At 36.3% G+C, this 23,400-nt stretch overlaps 1 protein-coding gene across 5 annotated transcripts in view; it reads right to left on the minus strand.

Moving 5' to 3' along the window:
- The window catches only part of ATP2C1 (ATPase secretory pathway Ca2+ transporting 1), a 179,125-nt gene that overhangs the window by 56,638 nt on the left and 99,087 nt on the right, over positions 1 to 23,400 (minus strand). For all 5 annotated transcript variants that reach the window (XM_047737069.1, XM_047737072.1, XM_047737074.1 and 2 more), the window contains 4 exons: positions 21,175 to 21,283; positions 8,975 to 9,130; positions 7,892 to 7,960; positions 6,621 to 6,696 (listed from right to left, as the gene is read on the minus strand). In XM_047737069.1, the coding sequence (XP_047593025.1) occupies positions 6,621 to 6,696; positions 7,892 to 7,960; positions 8,975 to 9,130; positions 21,175 to 21,283 (410 nt within the window). The remainder of the gene's footprint in view (positions 1 to 6,620; positions 6,697 to 7,891; positions 7,961 to 8,974; positions 9,131 to 21,174; positions 21,284 to 23,400) is intronic.

Consider the following 23,400-nt stretch of genomic DNA (forward strand, 5'->3'; position numbering starts at 1 on the left):
TCGCCAAAAAAAAAAAGAAAAAAAGTCTGCTGACCTCTGATTTTGATCTTAACCCTTATCCTATTCCATATACTATCCTAATAAGAAAAATTATGATCAATGTGTTATATTAAAACCAGATAATCATAAAGTTGGAAGATTTTTATCCCTAAAAGTGATGTGGTTTCACAGTACAGCATTAATATAACTGGGGAGATTTAAGTGACTAAATCTCTTAGATTTATCAAATTCCCTATAAATTCTAGAAAATAAACAGCAATAATCAAATAATCAAATTAACTACATACTGGTTAAAAATGAGGAATGAAATACCTTTCTACATTCTTTATTATGAAGACAGAGGGATCAATACAATTAATATTATTTAATTGAAACTGCGTAAGAGAAATCTGCTTTAACTTAAAACTGTATTATTAATTTTGAGATATTAAGCTAGCAAAAATAATTAAAATAATATCAAGGAGAGATGCCTCTGTAGCTCAGTCAGTTAAGCATTCGCCTTCAGCTCAGGTCATGATCCCAGTGTCCTGGGATTGAGTCCCACATCAGGCTCTTGGCTCAGCCCGAAGCCAGCTTCTCCCTCTGCCTGCTGCTCCCCGTGCTTGTGCACTCTCTCACTCTCATTCACTGACAAATAAAATCTTTTAAAAATAAAAAAATAAAATAAAATTATGGAAAAATTAAAGGAGAAAGGACTCCAAAATCGATTCAAGTGTTTAATGTATGATAAAGATGTCATTTCAACTCAGGGAATAAAGAATGGACTACATAATTAACAGTATTGGGATAATTAACTTTTGAGTAAAAATGTTAACTCCACCTTAACTCCTTTTTTTTTTAAATTAACATATAATGTATTATTTGTTTCAGTGGTACAGGTCTGTGATTCATTACTCTTACACAATTCATAGTGCTCACCATAGCATATATGTTCCCCAATGTCCATCACCCAGGCACCCCATCCCTCCCACCCCCTTCCACTCCACCCACCCTCAGTTTGTTTCCTGAGATTAAGAGTCTCTATGGTTTGTCTCTCTCTCTGGTTTCATCCCATTTCATTTTTTTCTCTCTCCCTCATGATCCTCTGTCTCGTTTCTCAAATTCCACATATCAGCGAGATCATAATTGTCTTTCTCTGAGTGACTTATTTCACTTAGCATAATACCCTCTATTTCCATCCCCATCATTGCAAATGGCAAGATTTCATTTTTCGATGGCTGCATAATATTGCATTTTGTGTGTGTGTGTGTGTGTGTGTGTGTGTGTGTACATGTACATATATACACACCGCATCTTTATCCATTCATCTGCCAAAGGACAACCGGGCTCTTTTCCTAGTTTGGATATTGTGGACATTTCTGCTATAAACATTTGGGTACACGTGCCCCTTCGGATCACTACATTTGTTTCATTAGGGTAAATACCCAGCAGTGCAGACGCTGGGTTGTAGGGTAGCTCTATTTTCAAATTTCTGAGGAACCTCCATATTGTTTTCCAGAGTGACTGCACCAGCCTGCATTCCCACCAACAATGCAAGAAGTTTCCTCTTTCTCCACAGCCTCACCAACACCTGTCATTCCCTGACTTGTTAATTTTAGCCACTGTGACTGGCCTGAGGTAGTATCTCATTGTGGTTTTGATCTGTATTTCCCTAATGCCAAGTGATGTTGAACACTTTTTCATGCGTCTCTTGCCCATTTGGATGTCTTCTTTGCAGAAATGTCTGTTTGTGTCTTCTGCCCATTTCCTGGTTAGATTATTTGTTCTTTGCATGTTGAGTTTGGTAAGTTCTTTACAGATTTTGGATACTAGCCCTTTATCTGATATACCATTTACAAATATCTTCTCCCATTCTGTCGGCTGTCTTTTGGTTTTGTTGATTGTTTCCTTTGCTGTGCAAAAGCTTCTGATCTTGAAGTCCCAATAGTTCATTTTTGCCCTTGCTTCCCTTGCCTTTGGAGATGGCTCTAGGAAGTAGCTGTTGTGACTGAGTTCGAAGAGGTTGCTGCCTGTGTTCTCCTCAAGGATTTTGATGGGTTCCTATCTCACACTGAGGTCTTCCATCCATTTTGAGTCTATTTTCGTGTCTGGTTTAAGGAAATGATCTAGTTTCATTCTTCTGCATGTGGCTGTCCAATTTTCCCAACACCATTTGTTAAAAAGACTGTCTTTTTACCACTGGACATTCTTTCCTGCTTTGTCAAAGATTAGTTGACCATAGAGTTGAGGGTCCACTTCTGGGCTCTCTAGTCTGTTCCATTGATCTATGTGTCTGTTTTTGTGCCAGTATCATACAGTCCTGATAATTACAGCTTTGTAATAGAGCTTGAAGTCCAGAATCATAACACCACTAGTGTTGCTTTTCTCTTTCAACATCCTCCGGCTTTCAGGATCTTTTCTGGTTCCATAAAAAAATTTAGGATTATTTGTTCCATTTCTTTGAAAAAAGTCAATGGTAATTTGATAGGGATGGCATTAAATGTATAGATTGCTCCAGGTAGTATAGACATTTTCACAATATTTATTCTTCCAATCCATGAGCATGGAATGTTTTTCCATTTCTTTGTGTCTTCCTCAATTTCTTTCAAGAGTATCCTATAGTTGTCAGAGTACAGATTCTTTGCCTCTTTGGTTACATTTACTCCTAGGTATCTTATGGTTTTGGGTGTAATTGTAAATGGGATCAACTCCTTAATTTCTCTTTCTTCTGTCTTGCTGTTGGTGTATAGAAAGGCAACTGATTTCTCTGCACTGATTTTATATCTTGCCAGTTTACTGAATTCTTGTATGAATTTCTAGCCATTTTGGGGTGGAGTCTTTTGGGTTTTCCACATAAAGTATCACATCATCTGCAAAGAGTCAGAGTCTGATTTCTTCTTTGCTGATTCAGACGCTTTTTCTTTCTTTTTGTTGTCTGATTGCTTAGGCTAGGACTTCTAGTACTATGTTAAGTAACAGTGGTAATAGTGGACAGCCCTGCTGTGTTCCTGACCTTAGGGGAAAAGCTCTCAGTTTTTCTCCATTGAGAATATATTCACTGTGGGTTTTTCACAGATAGTTTTGATGATATTGAGGTATATACCCTCTATCCCTACACTGTGAAGAGTTTTAATCAAGAATGGATGCCGTACTTTGTCAAATGCTTTTTCTCCATCTACTGAGAGTATTATATGGTTCTTGTCCTTTCGTTGATTAACATAGTGTTTGACATTGATTGATTTGCAGATGTTGAACCGACTTTGCATCCTAGGAATAAACCCAACTTGGTCCTGGTGAATAATCCTTTTATGTACTGTTGGATCCTACTGGCTAGTATTTTGGTAAGAATTTTTGCATCATGTTCATCAGGGATATTGGTCTATAATTTTTTTTGATGGGGTCCTTGGTTTTGGGATCAAGGTAATGCTGGCCTCATAAAATGAGTCTGGAAGTTTTCCTTCTATTTCTGTTTTTTTTTTTTAACAGTTTCAAGAAAATAGGTATTAATTCTTCTTTAAATGTTTGGTAGAATTCTCCTGGGAAGCCATCTGGCCCTGTGCTCCTGTTTGTTGGGAGATTTTTGATTACTGCTTCAATTTCCTTGCTGGTTAGAGGTCTATTCATGTTTTCTATTTCTTCTTGGTTCAGTTTTGGTAGTTTATACTTCTTTAGAAATGCATCTATTTCTTCCAGATTGTCTAATTTGTTGGCATATAGTTGCTGATAATAAGTTCTTATAATTGTTTGTATTTCTTCAGTGTTGTGAGCTCTCCTCTTTCATTCATGATTTTATTAATTTGGGTCCTTTCTCTTTACATTTGGATAAGTTTGGCCAGGGGTTTATCAATCTTATTCTTTCAAAGAACCAGCTCCTAGTTTTGTTGATCTGTTCTACTGTGCTTTTGGCTTCTATTTCATTGATTTCTGCTCTTATCTTTATTATTTCTCCTCTCCTGCTGGGTTTAGGCTTTCTCTGCTGTTCCCTCTCCAGCTCCTTTAGGTGTAGGGTTAGGTTATGTATTTGGGACCTTTCTTGTTTCTTGGGCTTGTATTGCTATGTACTTTCCTCTCAGGACCATCTTTGTTGCATCCCAAAAATTTTAAACAGTTGTGTTTTCATTTTCATTTGTTTCCATGAATTTTTTCAATTCTTCTTTAATTTCCTGGTTGACCCATTCATTCTTTAGTAGGATGCTCTTTAGCCTCCATATATTTGAGTTGTTTCCAACTTTCCTCTTGCGGTTGAGTTCAAGTTTCAAAGCACTGTGGTCTGATAATATGCAGGGAATGAGTCCAATCTTTTGATACCAGTTAAGACCTGATTTGTAACCAAGGATGTGATTTATTCTAGAGAATGTTCTATGTGCACTTGAGAAGAATGTGTATTCTGTAGCTTTGGGATGGACTGTTCTGAATATATCTGTGAATCATCTGGTCCAGTGAGTCATTTAAAGCCCGTATTTCCTTGCTGGTCTTTTGCTTAGATGATCTGTCCATTTCAGTGAGGGGGTTGTTAAAATCCTCTACTATTATTGTACTACTGTTGATGTGTTTCTTTTTTTTATTTTTTTAAGATTTTATTTATTTATTTGCCAGAGAGAAAGAGAGAGCACAAACAGAGGAAATGACAGGCAGAGGGAGAGAAAGAAGCAGGCTCCTGTTGAGCGGAGAGCCGATGTGGGACTCGATCCCAAGACCCTGGGACCATGACCTGAGCTGAAGGCAGAGGCTTAACCCTCTGAGCCACCCAGGCGCCCCATGTTGATGTGTTTCTTTGAGTTTATCATTAATTGGCTTATATAACTGGCTGCTCCCATGTTAGGGGCATAAATATTTACAATTATTAGATCTTCTTGTTGGATAGACTCTTTTAGTATGATATAGTGTCCTTCCTCATCTCTTATTACAGTATTTGGTTTAAAATCTAATCTGTCGGGGCGCCTGGGTGGCTCAGTGGGTTAAGCCTCTGCCTTCAGCTCGGGTGATGATCTCAGGGTCCTGGGATCGAGCCCTGCATCGGGCTCTCTGCTCAGCGGGGAGCCTGCTTCCCCCTCTCTCTCTGCCTGCCTCTCCACCTACTTGTGATCTCTCTCTATCAAATAAATAAATAAAAATCTTTACAAAAAAAATAAATAAATAAAATCTAATCTGTCTGATATAAGGATGGCCGCCCCAGCTTTCTTTTGATGTCCATTAGCATGGTAAATGATTTTCCACCCCCTCACTTTAAATCTGGAGGTGTCTTTGGGTCTAAAATGAGTCTCTTGCAGACAGCATATAATTGGATCTTGTTTTTTTATCCAATCTGATACTCTGGGTCTTTTGATAGGGGCATTTAGCCCATTTATACTCAGGGTAACTACTGAAAGATATGAATTTAATGCCACTGTATTGTCTATAAGGTTACTGTTACTGTATATTGTTTCTGTTCCTTCTAGGCTCTCTCTTTGCTTAGAGGACCCAATATTTCTTGTAGGGCTGGTTTGGTAATCACAAATTCTTTTAGTTTCTGTTTGCCCTGGATACCTTAAGTCTTAAACTAAAATAAATTCTACTCAGTAAAATTATAAGTGTCAAAAGTAAAAACTAAAGTAGTAGATTGATGTTCAAATAGATATAAACATAAACATTTTCCACAACATAGGGCTGGGACAACCTTTATGAATAGAACAAAGACAGAAATTATAACTGCAAAGACTATTAACATGACAATTATATCAGAAGATGTTTCAATTATATCTCTCTCCTGTACCAAGTTTATTTTATTTATCCCTAAAAGGGAATTTAAAAATTGGAGGGAAAAAAATGTAACAAAAGGATGGATATCCTAATTATACAAAGAGCTGTTACCAACTGAACACTCAAACCACAAGATTAAAAATATATTGTCAGGTCATAAAATAAAAAGGACCAACACACATATGAGGAAAGTGTTCAATTTCTCTATAATAAATTGTCAAATAAAATAATGAGAAGTCTTATATTTGTCTGTTAATGACAACAAAGTTGGCAAGAGTGTTGGATGAGATATACTTCTGCTTTGCTGATGAAAAATATATATTTGGCAATATGAAACAAAAACATTTAAAAACATGCCAAAATTTTGAAAACTACATGGGTACTCTTTGACCCAATAATTTTTACTTTTAAGAATAAGATAACTGCACTGAAGAATCATTTACATAATTTTAAGAACTCAAAAAACATAGAAATGTCTACAAGAGGCCTAAGATTTTTTTCCCACATAATGGAATACTATACAACCTATTTTATGACATCAATTTAATGAGCATCTATTTAATAACAAGATACTTATGAAGAAAATATGAAACAAAAAAGGAACAGTTAGTCCATAAAACATTACTATCCATTTTGTTGAAAACTAGAAACACAAATACTAAAATGATTACAGAAATGTTCCTTGATGATAGGAACTGTATGGAGTTCTAATTTATCTTTGTAGAAAAGGACAATGGTTGGGGGCTAGTTTTATGATTTTTTAAAAGTAGTAGTAAGGTAAAATTAATTAAATGAATAAAGAAATTTACTCATCTATCTAAACTCCCCCTTCCCACTCAAAAACAAACAAACAACAAAACCTAAGTAAATAGATGAGATACACATACTCACTCTTCTCTTACCTATTATACCAAAGGAATAAAAGGAAAGTTGTTTTCCTAAAAGGTCCATGCTCTTCTGCAGAGGGGTTTTTGGTGCCTTGACAAATTAGAGAAGAGTGTCATGATAATGAGCTAAATTCAGTAAAATATACTAAGTGCCTGCTAAGTGCTTGACATATTCATGCTAGCTCAACATACTCATGACATGACATATACACCTCTCCCTTAAGGTTAGTATTATTCCTTTTACTGGAGTAAAGGAAACTGAGGCTGAGACTTTTCAAAGCTTGTTTATTTGAAAAGGAGAATGCTCCCCATACCCGTTTTTGAGAAGAAATCTATTCTCCCTACCAGCTTCTCCAAGACTTTATTATCATCCACTGCCCCTCACTTTTCCAATCTTCTCTTTTCTGTAGCCACAAACAAGCTTGCAATCCAACTCTTTTTCTCCAGCTGGCTCCCTGATCAGCTAACTTCCTTCTCTAGCACTCCCCTCACTGCCAAGCTTCTCAGAATGGTTTTCATCACATACTGGAATCTTGGCAGGTTACCTGAGAAATCCAGATGATTTGGGGAGAATATGACATTTGTAGAATGCAACTTTTTTATATATAAGAAAGTATTTTCAATGAGAGAACTAATCTTCAGCATGCTTAAACAAGAATATTTTCCAGGTTATTTTACTTTACAATCTTTTCTCCCCATTACTTGGAATTAAATGAAGTTGGTAGTTTTGGTAGAAGACAAATATACTATTTAGAAAACTTTTTTAAATTAATTTAAAGCTAATTTCTAAAAAGAATAGGCCCTATAAATAATTGTCCATAAACCTTTTTCCCCTACAAACCATGAAGATCAAAATGTTTCAGCATATCAACAATGTCAATTCAAGCCCTTTTAAATACAATCTTTCCAATTAGGTTTTAAACAAAGACATCTGAGTGACATTCTGAATAAAATACTACTTTCAATAGTAAATAAAATAATTCACCAATATTTTCTGTTCCTGTACTTAAAACAGAGAACTTCATTTTTTTTTTTTTTAAAGATTTTATTTATTTATTTGACAGACAGAGAATCACAAGCAGGCAGAGAGGCAGGCAGAGAGAGAGAGAGGAGGAAGCAGGCTCCCCACGGAGCAGAGAGCCCGATGCGGGGCTCGATCCCAGGACCCTGGGATCATGACCTGAGCCGAAGGCAGAGGCTTTAACCCACTGAGCCACCCAGGCGCCCCATAAAACAGAGAACTTCAGATGTGGAATTAAAACATCATTAACAAAGTAAGTACTTACTTCTTCTGCTTGCATCATTTTAAAAACCTCTCCAAATTCAGAATTTTCTCCTGTTCCAATGACAATACCCTAAAGGGGAAAACAGGAAAATATGTTTACATTCAGATAGAATCACCTCTCTCAAGCCAAAATAAATAAATTTAAAAATTAATTAATTAATTAATTAAATTTAAAAAAAAACCCTCTCATTCACTTTCTCCAAAGCCTTGCCCACAGTCAGGATGACTAACACACATATCCAAGGTTCCCTTAGTAAATTAACTCTGTGATATTACTATAGATCACTAGTACTTATGCCTTACTACAAAAAGTTCTGACCCAATTCTGAGGCCTATTCTTTAACTATATTAAAATTTCTGAAATTCAAAACTGTCTTATACTCAAGAGAGACATATAATGTAGTTTCTTTTCCCCCTCAAATACTACTGAATCATGTCTTTTATATTTGTGAAATATTAGGATCTAGGAAACCAAATACTTAAAATCCATCAGTAGGTGAATGATATGTAGTCAGAAGGTGATAGCCAGTACCATTACCATAAATTAAAATTTTATTTAGCTAGTAATGAACATATCCATGTGCCACTGTTTCTAACTTAAAAAAAAAAAAAAAAAAACAGATACTGAGGACTATGTTTTCTAAAGACTCCCTTATCTTGCAAATGGCAGAACTATGGACATACTACCCCTCAGGGACACAGGTCCTCCTTCGTCTCACAAACAGTGGCTATGAGTTAGGTTCAATTCTGTCATTTCTTTGTCATCTATTTTTATTTTATTTTTTTTTAAACATTTTATTTATTTATTTGAGAGAAGAGAGAGACAGTGAGAGAGAGCATGAGCGAGGAGAAGGTCAGAGGGAGAAGCAGACTCCCCGTGGAGCTGGGAGCCTGATGCGGGACTCGATCCCGGGACTCCAGGATCATGACCTGAGCTGAAGGCAGTCGCTTAACCAACTGAGCCACCCAGGCGCCCTTTGTCATCTATCTTTAAAAGAGCCACATAAGATTAGCAAAATAGAACTAAAAAAGAAAGGTTGACAACAAAGGAATTGCCACTTTCAAAACAAGAGAAAAGAGTTACCTTTGCTTTGCCACATCTGACCAGTGTTCCCATGAAGGCAATGTTACTTCTTGATGCAAGATCTCCATTAGTTGCAGCCGGCTGAGGAGCAGTCACTTTAGAACAAGGTGTTGTCTCTCCTGTTAAGCTGGACTCATCAATGGAAAGATCCACAGCCTTGGAGAACATAAAGTACTCCATTAAGTTCAAGTCTGAAGACTCTCTGTGATACACTTAATATCTGAAGAGTTTGTAACCATCACTTCTTTCTCAAGTATTCCCTTTCTGATAATTACCCAAATCTTTTATTATATCCATTACTCTAAGAAGACCAGAATAAGGACAACCATACTTAAAATATGCAGTGAAGTCAACAAAATCCAGCATGCAAAACAGAATGCTATATTGGAAGACAAGATTAGCTTAAATTTCAAAATACAACTAAAGGAACACTAGCTGAGACTATCTGGAGAAAACAATTCTCATGATAAAATATTACTTCCAAATTTTGCCATAAACTGAAGTTATGAAAATGTGTTTGGCAGATTAAAAGCAGACATCCAGAAGAGAAATATGAATAAAAGATATAAAAAGTACTGAGAGAGAAATCATTTCATCATTTTGGGGGCAATTTTCATGAAACTTTGCTTGCTATATACATCCTTACATTTATCCAAAATGTATGTCAGCAAAAAAATAAAAAATGTACATAAATGTTTCCATGTAGATCACAAATATCATACTCTCTTCCATCTGTGCAAGAGGATTCAATTCTGAGAGTTTCACTCCTAGCATAAGTAAGTTTTCACCTATCATAGCATGCCAAAAACAAACAAATAAAATCATCATTTTAGATATGGAAAACACTACACATGTAACCTGGCTTTGTTTCTGAAAGTATGACCCAGAGAAAAATAGTTCCAAGGATGTTCACAGACACTGAGTATAATGTGATAGATGACTCTCTCTCTCTCCCTCTCTCCCTCTCACTCTCTCTCTCACACACACACACAGAATGGGAACTATAAAGTTCAAGCAGTATAAAATAAATTTTAAAATAAATAAATAAATAAAGTCAAATAAGTTTTAGAAATAACTGAGTTAAGAGTTAACAGCTTCCCCTACTTAGGTAGTGCTTCTTTAAACCTTCAACAGGTTAGTGTGAATCACCTCAACTGGAATACAGATACAAAAGGAGCTGTCAAAGTTTGGCCCCAGCAGGACCAGCATAACCAGCATCATCTCTCCCTACCTCCTCAGAACTTGTTAGAAATTCACTACCCTACTTCAAATATGGAGGTGGGAGGGTAAACCTACAAGATTATTTATAAGCCCTCCAGGTGATTCTGAGGCATATTTAACTTTGGGAATCAATGGAATAGAGTGTCACAAATTTCTTTGATCCATTTTATTCTAGAAGCTCTCATTCTAGGGTCTTTAGGGTACTTTGAGAAACTAGGACCCAGTGCATGATTTTACTCATTTTACAGGTTAATTTGTTCACCCAAAAAATATTTATTGACTACCTATGTACTAGGCACTGAGATAGAACCTAGAAAATAAATAAGGAAATGAACCCAGAGCAGTTAAATGACTATAGTCATGCTGTTATTATAAACTGAGCTGGTGTTCTCAATTAGGCCTCTTGACTGACAGCTCATACTATATGCAAAATACTCTAAACTTGAAATCCCGCTGGGTGTTTTGGGGAGGATCATGGTACAGAGGTGGAAATAATAAATTTCATCTTTTAAATGGCTCATTTTTTCATGAGCATAAATATGTCATAGAAAAGAAATATTAAAAATTGGCTCATGGATTATCCCCATCCATATAATAAAACTAAATTTTAACTTGATCAATTTCATTGATTCATTCACTTAAAAAATATTTATTAGTGCCAGGCCTTGTACTATATCATACACAGTGATGATCTACAGAACTCCTCCTCTCTGAGAAAGGCAAAATTAATGTTTTTCCACTGAAGATTTTCTATTTTAGACATAAATCTTAAACACTGACAAATACACTTGGTGGCTGTCTATCAGAACAAAGAATATGAAAATAATCTGACTTTTTAAAAAGGGAAGAAAAGCATAGCTTTATTGGCTCTGTCAGTGACCTCGCTCTTCAGTGTCAACCTTAGCAGTTCAATAACCATTTAATAGGAATTTTTGTTCAAATCAGGTTTTTCTACAAAAAAGAGATTATTTTTAGCACAATAGCAGTCAGCTCTGTCTAGTGTAGAAACTGATGTGGGGGGGAAAAAGGAGCTTTAGATCTTTATTTTATATATATGTGTATATATTTGTATTATATATAAATCTATAATTTGTTAAATTATAAATGTATTAAAAAATTAAGAATAGGGCGCCTGGGTGGCTCAGTGGGTTAAGCCTCTGCCTTCGGCTCAGGTCATGATCTCAGGGTCCTGGGATCGAGTCCCGCATGGGGCTCTCTGCTCAGCAGGGAGCCTGCTTCCCCCCTCTCTCTCTGCTTGCCTCTCTGCCTATTTGTGACCTCTCTCTCTGTCAAATAAATACATAAAATCTTTAAAAAAAAAATTAAGAATATATTATCAATGGGGCACCTGGCAGGCTCAATCAATAGAGCAAATGACTACCAACACCAGGGTCCTGAATTTGAGCCCCACATTAGGCCTAAAGCTTACTTTAATTAAAAAAAAAAATAAAATAATACATTATCAATAAAATTTGTCCAAATCATACAATGTAGCAAACTGCACAGATCTCAGCTATCTGTTGAACAAGAATTTCTTTTTAAACTTTTCTTAAGTAATTTCTACATCCAATGTGGGGCTTGAACTCAAGACCCCTAGATCAAGAGTTGCATGCTCTTCCAACTGAGCCAGCCAGATGCCCTGAGCCAGACTATTTTCTAAGTTACAATGTATTTTCTCTTAAAGTGATTACAAGAGTTTCCGCAGGAAATAGTTTTGAGGGAGGGAAAGAAAGTCATTTCTAAGAAAGTGGTATTTAATGAATTAGGCAAGCCTATTACAGTTTAACAAAGTCACAATTTAATTCATCTTGAGAAGAAAGATATTAGAGGCATTTATTTTTCCATTGCACTTATGAGAATGATAAATGAGTAGGATAAAATGAAATCAAAGAACCAGCCAATTCCATGCCTTCTAGCCAGAAGTTTAAATAGTAAACCTTCAGAAGAGCTGTTAATGAACAGGGAAACTGATTATGTTTCACTTTCTCTGCATTATTCTTCAGGTACTCTACTGGCGGTGTGAATAAGAGACAATACAGTTCAAGAGTCAGAATATAAATAAAAGAATCAAGACGTATACATAATCTATATCTGAATATTTAACATCTCCAGAATAAAACTGGTTGAACAACTTCAAAGGATTATTCCTATAAAATAATAGGCAGAAAGAAACTAAAAGCCAAAGTCACATAAGTTTTCCTAAAAAGCAAAAAATGAATGCTTAAAAAATTACAGTTAATATGGATCAATCAACAGCTACAAATAAGTTATTAAACTAAAGAAAGGCTTGGTATACTGCATGCTACTAAGTCAGTTACCTCTCTAGTCCAGAATTCAAAGAAAATCAGAAATGGCTTTCTTTCCCCAGAAAAGAATTCCAAACTAATCATCTGCAGTTGTCTGATCAGGACAAAATTTCTTACTTTTGGTCACAAAAATTAAGATTCCTCTTACTGTTTATCCAAATGAAGGAAAATGTAATTTAAACTTCTTCATGAGCTCTAGTTATTAGCAATCAAAGCCTAAACAACTAAAGTAGGGAAGCTGAAGGGACTCCATTTTAGAAAGGCTGCATCTCCACTATTTTTCTGTTAGGCCTCATTTACTTGTGTTCTGTATTCTGTTTCTGAATCAGCCAAAGAAGCTATGTTCCCACTTCAAGGGGGAAGCGAGAAAGTTAATCACTCTCTGAGTTTTGTCCTAGGGACCTAACACCTAACAACATCCAAGAGCCAGATCTTGAACATGTTCTTTGAACAAACCTCAGCTGACACTGGCATCAACACCCACTACTTTGGTCATTTATGGAATAACACCTATTGCTCACCTGACATTCACCTTTGATTAGACCCTACTCAGGATTCCTGAAGAACATGTACCTTAGACCTCTTTCAATATAAACCCCTAATCCCAAGCAACACCAAGATGCATTCTCTTCTCCTTTTCAAGTCTCCCGGACACCCCTCCAGCTATTTTCTGTCACTCACACTATTCAATAAACTCTGTTTTCACTTTCTCCTACTCATATTTGATTTCTATCCTACATGAAGCCAAGAACCCTCTTGGCTGCACCATAGGAGCATTCCCTGGGTTCTTGGACCCAACCTACCTGCATCACAACCAAGTGTTATAAATTATTAAAAAGGCCTACATGAAATGGATTTTACCCCATGGTAAATATTTACATGAACTGTTAACTTTCTGACTTAAGTGGTAGAGAGATTCAACTTGATCAAGTTGCTAATAACTTAAAGACCAATATTTGGTCAACAATGATTTCGCTAAGACTACTTAAAGAAACCAAATTTCAAAAAGGGACCTACCTTTGCAACAGTCCTTTCCTACTCATTTGAATTGAAAATCTTAAAGCAAAGAGACTAAGTCTCATTTCAAACCCTCCCATAATGTCTTTTTATATTCTAGTGACTTAATGAGAAAAAAAGTTTTCTCTTCAACATTTTAAATATAAATAGCATTCCTAAGCTCACCCTGCTTTTTAACCAATGATCTATAAAGAATCGGACAACAAAACCCTAATAAGCACAGCTCAAACTTATACAGTCTAAGAGAATCAACATTCCCAGTGCTCTATATATGGGTGGGTTTTCCAAACTGAATAATGACAATACTACTTCAGAAATATACATCCTTTCCAAAGCCAAATGAGTGATTACACCAAACAGTTTTTAGTAAACAGGAATGTTTCTAAATTCCACGAATATACTATATACCTTCACCAATATTCTACTCAATTTCATTTGACAGCTAATTTAAAAAATGATTCCTTTTAACAAGTCTGTACATGTTTAATAATTCAGAAATTTTTAAAACCAAAGTTTCAGTGATAAATTACAATAAGAGGGGGAGCAACACACTGTAAATCAATTTATCAAGGTGACCTATCAAAAAAATACACTGAAGTTGATATAAAAACTTGTGAATAGGGCACTCAAAAAATTGGTCCCTCTACTAAAACAATCATAGGCTGGCAAAAACTGACAGAATCAACTCTTGAATCAAAAGCTTAAAACAACCAAGGAAGTGTTTAATGAAGAAAAAGGCAGCTGAATTTTGGTAAGAAGGTCCTGTGGCATTTTTGTTTACCTGTCTAATATGCCAACCACCCAGAGAAGCTGTACTGGCTGTGGGGACAGATGCATGTCTTCCTGTTGCAGCTTACTGGCAATTGGGGCTAAAAAAGACCTTGTTCTTAAAAAGACTATATTTCTGTGTTTTAACCTGTCTGGCAGTTCCCTGGGGAACTGGTGCAGAGGCTAATATTTATTTCACCACTCCACTTCAATGCAACCACAGTGACTTTTTGGCTGTCTGCCAAAGGATTAAGGACATATACTAATAAGCAAGGGACTAGGAATAAAGCAAGTAGCAGACACAACCAAAAAACTAGGAAGAAAGAAGCCAAAAAGGAAATTTTGTGAGAGAAAATGAGCTTGGAAGGGCTGCCACATATACCAGGTAAGACAGAGTGCAAAATGGATGCCTATAACCATATGTGTGCTCAGAAAGACCTGAGAAAACCCTAGACTTGCACTATGACAGATCTGTGGATTTGGCACAAGCAGGTAAAGGTAAAGGCAGGTTTGGAGACAGCCTAGGTTCAATGATCAAGAAATGCCCCAACTCAAAGACAAGTTACAAAGACCAAGAGAGTAGTAACTGTTTTTCCTCTTTGAATCAGCAAAGATAAAGCTGACTGTTGAAATAACGGAACAGAAACATCAGTGACCACACGCAAAAAGGAATACAGTCTTTGGCTGGCGGGGGGGGGGGGGGGGGGGGTTGTAACTTTTTTTTTTTTTTTTTTTTTAAGAAAAGTCACTAAACAAATTCAACCACTGCAACTCTCAACAATAAAAAAAAAAAAAAACCTTGAGGAAGGGTAGAATTTAATGTACAGAACTATGACAGTACAACATTCAAAATATGTTTTCAACAAAAAATTATAAGTACAAAAAAAAAAAAAAAAGAATGACCTATTCACAGGAAAAAATGAACTGACAAAAATAAAATCATCCCTCAGCAAGGCCAGACACTGGACTTACCAGAAAGACTTTAAATCACTGTCTTATATATGCTCAGTAAACTAAAGAAAACCATGGACAAAGAACTAAAGGAAATCAGGAAAACAATTTAAAAAAAAATAAAAAAGACTACCACCTGAGAGAAAGAAAACATAAAAAGAAAACAAACAGAAATCCTGATGCTGAAAGTACAATTGAAATGATAAGTTCCCTGGAGGGGTTCAATAGCAGATCTGAACAAGGACAGGGGAAAAAATAAGCAAACAAAAAGACAGGACAACTGAAATTAACCAGTCTAAAGGACAGAGAGGAAAAAAATAAGAAAAATGAACAGAACTTGAGGTACCTGTGGGACATCATCAAACACAGCAATATAAGTATAATGTAGTCGAGGGGGGGGAGTGAAATGGGCAGGAAGAATATTTGTAAAGATAATGGAATGAAAAGTTCCCAAATTTAATAAAAGATATCAATCTATATATCAAAGAAGCTCAATAAACTCCAAATAGTAAAAAACTCAAAGCCATCTAGATTGACAGATATAATCAAACTGTTGAAAGACAAAGACACAATCATGAAAACAGCAAAGATGAAGGAACTCATCACATACTCAATAAGATTAGCAGCCCATTTCTTATTGGAAACCATGGAGGCTAGAACCAAGACATATCTAAAGTGCTATAAGAAAAAAAAAAAAGACCAAAAAGAAGCCTACATCCAGCAAAACTATCTTTCAAAAATGAAGAAAAATTAGAACATTCCCACTTAAACAAAAGTTAAGATAATTCATTGCTAGCAGACATGCCCCACAAGAAATGCTGAAATAGAGTCTTTCAAGCTAAAACAGAGATCAGAAAGTAACTCAAAGCCATATGAAGAAATAAACTCCAGTAAACATAACTACACATGAAAATATAAATGCAATCATTATTTTATTTTGACTTTGTGACTCCTCTATATTTCCTGATTTATATAATGTGCTTAGAAATATATGGCTAATAGGCACAGAATGCATAAAAATATAGTTTGTGACAACAACATGAAGGTAGAGGCAAAGTAAGCTGTATAGGAGCTAAGTTTTTGCATGCTAGTGAGAAAAGCTGGCATGAATTCAAACCACAGTTCTAAATTTATGATTTTTTTTTAATCTATTTATTTGTCAGAGAGATAGCAAGTGCGAATGCAAGCGCACAAAAAGGCAGAGTGGCAGGCAGAGAGAAGTGGACTCCCCACTAAGTAGAGAGCCAAACATTGGGCTTGATCCCAGGATGCCAGGATCATGACCTGAGCTGAAAGCAGACATTTAAATGCCTAAGCCACCCAGGCGTCCCTAAATTTAGGATGCAACTGAAATCCACATCATAACCACCAAGAAAATATGTAAAAAGTGTACAGAAAAAAAATTCAGGAGGTGATCAAAGTGTATTTTTTAAAAACCTCAAACACACAAAAAAAGAAGAGATTAGAGAAAGTGAGAAAAAAATATAACACATACAGAAAACAAATAGGAGGGGTGCCTGGGTAGTTCAGTTGGTTAAATGACTGCCTTCAGCTCCGGTCATGATCCCAGGGTCCTGGGACCAAGCCCCACATCAGGTTCCCTGCTCAGTGGGAGGCCTGCTTCTCCTTCTCCCTCTGCTGCTCCCCCTGCCTGTGCTCTCTTGCTTTCTGTCAAATAAATAAATAAAATCTAAAAAAAAAAAAAAAAAAAAGGAAAGAAAGAAAACAAATAGCAAAATGGCCTAAGAAAGTCCTCTATCAATAATCACTTTAAACGTAAATGGATTTATAACTGAATGGTATATACGTACAATGGAATACTATTTGGCAATAAAAAGCAATGAAATATTGATATGTGCTACAACATGGATGAATCCTGAAAACAGTGTTAACTAAAGGAAGGCAGACACAAAAGACTACATAGTATTTAATTCCATTTATAATGAAATGTCCAGAATAGGTACATGTATACAGACAGAGCAAGCAAATTAGTGCCTACCAGACACTGGGGCAGGGGAAAGGACATACAGACTACTAAAAGGTTAAGGTGTTCTTTGGGGAGTGATAAAAATGTTCTACAATTAACACTGTGGTGATGGTTGCACAATTCAGACTATATGGAAAGTGACCGCATGATAGATTTTAAATATGTAAATTGTTTTGAGTGTGCATTACATCTCAGTGAAGTTTTGTATGTGTGTTGTGTTTTTTTTTTTATCTTTCTATATGTGGTACATAGACCAGCACTTTTGGCATGGACTAATAGCTAGTGAAGAATGCAGACTCTTTGGGCATCTGGGTGGCTCAGTTGGTTGAGCATCTTGAGCATCTCCTGCAGCTCGAGTTGTGATCCCAAGGTTCCTGGAATTGAGCCCCCTATCACCTTGCTCTGCAGGGAGCCTACTTCTCCCTCTGCCTGCCACTCCCCCTGCTTGTGCTCGTGCTCTCTCTCTCTCCATCAAATAAATAGTAAAATCTTTAAAAAAAAAAAAAAAAAGAATGCAGACTCTTGGCCCCACCCCAGAGCTGCCAAAACAAAACCCAGATGATTCCTATGTACCTTCAAAGTTAGGATACAATGCCCTGGGGCAACTCTGTCAAAGTGAGAAAACAAGAGACCTAGTTAAGTGGCTTACCTAAACTCATATGGTCAATTCATAATACACACTTTATTCTTTGAATTACAGTTGTTTGCAAATTGCCCTTTCTCCCAGTAGAAAGGGCACAAATTGTATCTTTTCACTTCCCAACCCTAAAGCCTGGTACAGTGTTCTATAAACGATACTCAAATATTTACTGAATGGCTAAAATGACCTTATAACACAGACCAATTTCCAAAAAGAGGCATTACATCTTGCCTGAACTAGCTCCATTAACAAAATAAGTAAATTTAACATACCATTAAATGCGCTTATATTCTAGCAAATGCTTGAAAATAATTTTTTTTTTCAAAAAGCGTAGCAAACAAAGCTGGATTCTGAGTTTCACCAGAATATCAAGGTTTTCACTGAGTAAATGGAAAATATATTTTGTAACTCAGGAAATCAGAATGCTCTTACACAGAAAAATAGCTGCTCTAATGAAATTACCCAACTCAGAGGAAGGGTCTTAGCAAAAGTGTACATAAAACTGATAAAACTGTGAGCTTTACAGAAAGGGACATAAAGTAAAGTTTCAGTCAAGAAGACTATCTTTGACTCCTTCTACTGGTAGGTAGCCAAAGTAGATCTTTGCTCTTCATCATTGGTTTTTACTTGGGAACTAAGGAATAGGAAGGAATAACTCTAAGAGGAAATCACACTTAAAAGGATTTTACACCACCCTGGAAGGAGCCCTCCATCCTTTCCCAGTGACAAAAATCTGATTAGACACAGGCACAGGAGGGTTAATTAGGTTAAAACAGTCAGTCAACAAACCCATAAAAACCCCTAGCCTTACAAATTCCAGTGGCGACCCTCTCAGATCTCGTCCTTCCTCAAGCCTTGCTTTGCTGCCCACCACTCTTTGGTCTACCTCTTCATTATTTGAACCAATGTTCAAATAACTGAATATTATTGAATATCAAATAATAATTATTTGAACCAGGCACTGACAGAGAAAAAAATTCTGTGACAGTAAGATTACTGTCATCAACACATACTGGTTCATTCCTTGGCTATGGAAAATGACTCAGGTAAGAAAACAAAATACAGAATTCCTTAAGTTATCAATATTAATCTTCTTTAAGAAGGATTTACAAATGACAGCCTCAGCCTGCTATGGACTGAATTGTGTCCCAGTAAAATTCATGTTGAAGTTTTAATCTCCAATATGATGGTAATTACCTTGAGAAATAACTAGAGTTAAATGAGCTTGTGTGGGTGAGGCCCTCAAAATGAGATTAGTGGCTTTATAAGAAGTGGAAGAGAGCCAATCACTCTCCCAACCCACCCAGTCTGTGGTATTTGATTACAATAGCCTGACCTGACTTAAGACACAGCCTACGAACAAATAATACCTAATAAAAGTTGTGAAGCACTCATATCACTGAACTTGTAACTATAATGCCCAGGCAAGTTTTATAGTCAAAATCTGAGCCTTCGAAATTTATGATAGGTACCCTACAGTTGCAACATGACAACGTTAAGTCTTTTTCCCTATTTGCACATGAATTCTGAAATAATTAATTCTTAGGTCAATTAACCCTTATTTAAATGAAATCCCTAAATATTTTACCAAGTTAAATGGTGTTCTAAAGTTTCTATGTCATTATACTGCTCAAAATGTTCAAATAATGGGAAACACCATCTTCTTACTACCCTACTGAGGAGGTCTGCTTCTAAACTGGAAGAAAAGGACTCCAGAATAAATGATGATATAAACTCCAAATTAGGGCCCTCTGGGGAAAGAGAAGATGACTTACATCAAGTGACAAGACTACCAAATCTCTAAGGAATAATAATCCAAGGTCTTCTCCTAAACTAAGTATTAGGAATAGAAATAGAAAGGAGAGGAAATGAGTTAAAAAAAAGATATAAAAAGATAAACTAAGAGCAGAAAATAATCAAGCAAAATTATCAATATTCCCAATACTTGTCATATTATCAATTATTTCCTCTAACCAATTAAAGCAATCTGGTATCTTCCTAAGGAGAAACTGTTAAGTATTTGAAGAAAAAGGCCATTACTTCAGGACTAAACAAAGTCTGTTCTTATAGTTCAGAAAGGTTCTTTAGGCTTTCCATAACCTTTAAGAACACTCGGATTTTGGGACATAGTAAGTCTTCAAAGACTGACACCTCTGCAGGTGTTGATGAACAACAGCCTGTTAATTCCAAAAAGTAGATGAGACTGGCATGCTAAACCAGGTGCCTAACTCCATTTTCTAGACAGTCAATCTATTCTATACACTGTGGCCAGATTAAGGGTAAGATTATTTGCCAGCTGCACATGACCTTCAAATCTAATTCCTAACCAATAAAATCCGAAGTAGAGCTTTGCATCCAAGGCTCCCTGAATCTGATTCCACCATATATTTTCTACCCTTAACATATTCTAGCCCTGTACTATACAGTAGGACATTCATAGTGATCTGAATAATGCTGCTTCATGGACTTCCTCGTCTCTGCCTAGTACCGCCCTTCAATTCTCACCACCAAAGCCATGTTGTCTGAGGCATTATCTGATTTTCATTCAAATCAGAAATAACCACTCCTTTCTCTAAATTTTCATACTCCATTCTTTGTACTTCTCTTAGTCACTTACCAGGTTCTATCTTATTATATGGTGAGTGATTTATGTACACAAATAGTATGCTCCCTGATCAGAAGGACCCATTACATCATCTTTGTGTCTCCCACAAGACCTACCACACATTTTCATAAAGATCAGCTGATTCACTAATGGATATCTCAAAAGACTCTGTGGTAAAGATAAATATGTTTTAAGAAAAGAAGACATGTTTATATATGTTACATTTTAAACTCAAAAACCAAGAGTCCAAATCAACTATGCATTAATTCTTAAAATTACTAATGTCTATCCTTCAATCTACATCCAAGTATTTTCACTTCTCAGATTACCAAATGCTGTGGTCTGAATATGTGTCCCCATTGCAACTTTATATGCTGAAATCCTAACTCTCAAACATAAGGTATTAGGAGGTGTGACTTTTAAGATGTGCTTAAGTACTGAGGGTGGAGCTCTCACAAATGGGATTAGTCTTCTTATAAAAAAGACCACCTCAGAGTCGGAGCCCCTTCCACCATGTAAGGACAGAGAGAAGGCACCAGCTATGAACCAGAGGAGGGCCCTCATCAGAATGCAACTGGGCTGAACCCTCAATCTTGAATTTCCCAACCTCCAGAACTATCAGAAATAATCTTCAGTCATTTATAAGCGATACAGGCTATGATATTTCATTAGAGCAGCCTAAAGAAATTAAAACAACAAACTTACCTCAAACAAGCGTAAATCAGCAGGAACTCTGTCCCCAACAGAAAGGCAAACTGTATCACCTGGAACCAAGTCTCGAGCAAGTGTATGTTCCAATTTTCCTTCACGTACACTGTAACAGAAACAACCATGGCTAAAAAAAGAAAGCCACTCCACTTATTTAAAAAAAAATTTTTCTAGTGGACTCACCCAAGGAAAAATACATTGTAGTATTATTAACACTTCAAAGAAGCTAAGTGAAAAAGAAACTAAGCAAACAATTATTCTTCTATTTTTGGTAATTAAGACATTTGGATGGCAAAAAAAATCATTAGAAAAAGTGACCAGTTGTTGTTCAAATGTAAAATGTGAAAAACTGAAGCAACCTTATTCTGGGTCTGTTTGATTGGGCATCACTGCAACCCCAGCAGTGCTTAGCACATAGTCACACAAGGGAAAAAAGCTTCTGTTGAATAAATCGATGTCTCAAAATCTCAATATTAGAGCTTAAAAGTTTTAATATTACAACTTTCTGAACAGAACATGAATTTTTCACATTGGACTAATGATTTCTACCTTATGTTTAGAGAAAATGATGCCATAAAGTATACTGTATTACTCCTACCCAATTTTTTTTTTTAAGAGAGAAAACCCATTTTCATTTGTCTCCATGCACTTTTTTATTTCCTCTTTGATTTCTTGATTGGCCCATTCATTTAGCAGCATGCCATGTAGCTTTCATGCATTTGTGTTCTTTCCAGATTTTTTCTTGTGACGATTTCCAGTTTCATATCATTGTGGTCAGAAAAGATGTATGATATAATTTTAATCTTTTTGAATTTATTGAGACTTATTCTGTGGCCTAATATGTGATCTATTCTGAAGAATGTTCCATGTGCCCTTGAATATGTACTCCACTGTTTTGGGGTGGAATGTTCTGAATATATATATTAGGACAATTTGGTCTAATGTGTCACTCAAAGTCATTGTTTCCTTGCTGATTTTCTAAAAAAAAAAAAAAAAAATCAACTGTATAAAATCTTTGGGACACAGCAAAAATTGTTCTAAGAGGGAAGTTCATAGCAATACAGGCCTACCTCAAGAAACAAGAAAAATCTCAAATAAAGAAGCTGGAAAAAGCAGAATAAAGCCAAATCCAGTAGAAGGAAGAAAATATTAAAGATCAGAGCAGAAATAAATAAAATGGAGACCAAAAAATCAATAGAACAAATCAATAAAGCTAGGAGCCAATTCTTTGAAAAGATCAACAAAACTGATAAACCTTTAGCCAGACTCCTCAAGAAAATAAGAGGGAGGACTCAAATAAGTAAAATCAGAAATAAAGCAGGAAAAATAACAATATCACAGAAATACAAAGAATTATAAGAGAATATTATGACAAATTACATGCCAACAAACTGGACAACTTTGAAGAAATGGATAAATTCCTAAAAACATATAGCCTTCCAAGACTGAATCAGGAAGAAAGAAAATTGAACAGACTAATTACCAGTAATGAAATTCCCAGTAGAAGTCCAGGACTAGGTGGATTCACAGGTGAATTTTTTTTTAAAGATTTTACTTCTTTATTTGACAGAGAGAGAGCAGGAGAACACAGCAGGGGGAGTGGCAGAGGGAGAAGCAGGCTTCCCAACTGAGCAGGGAACCCGATGAGGGCTCAAACCCAGGACCCTGGGATTGTGACCTGAGCCAAAGGCAGTTGTTTAACCAACTGAGCCACCCAGGCGCCCCTCGCAGGTGAATTTTACCCAGCATTTAAAGAAGAGTTAATAACTATTCTTCTCAAACAATTCCCAAAAATAGAAGACAAAAGCTTCCAAATTCCTGGGGCGCCTGGGTGGCTCAGTGGGTTAGGCCGCTGCCTTCGGCTCAGGTCATGATCCCAGGTCCTGGGTTCGAGCCCCACATCGGGCTTTCTGCTCAGCAGGGAGCCTGCTTCCTCCTCTCTCTCTGCCTGCCTCTCTGCTTACTTGTGATTTCTCTCTGTCAAATAAATAAATAAAATCTTTAAAAAAAAAAAAAAAAAAGCTTCCAAATTCCTTATATGAGGCCAGCATTACCCTGACACCAAAAACCAGATTAATACAGTATAAAATATAAAAGCTACAGGCATTTATCTCTGATGAAGACAGATGTAAAGATCCTCAAAAAAATATAAGCAAGGGGCACCTGGGTGGCTCAGTGGGTTAAAGCCTCTGCCTTCAGCTCAGGTCATGATCCCAGGGTCCT

Source organism: Lutra lutra, chromosome 1 (assembly GCF_902655055.1).
Source record: "Lutra lutra chromosome 1, mLutLut1.2, whole genome shotgun sequence".
Classification (NCBI taxonomy): domain Eukaryota; kingdom Metazoa; phylum Chordata; class Mammalia; order Carnivora; family Mustelidae; genus Lutra; species Lutra lutra.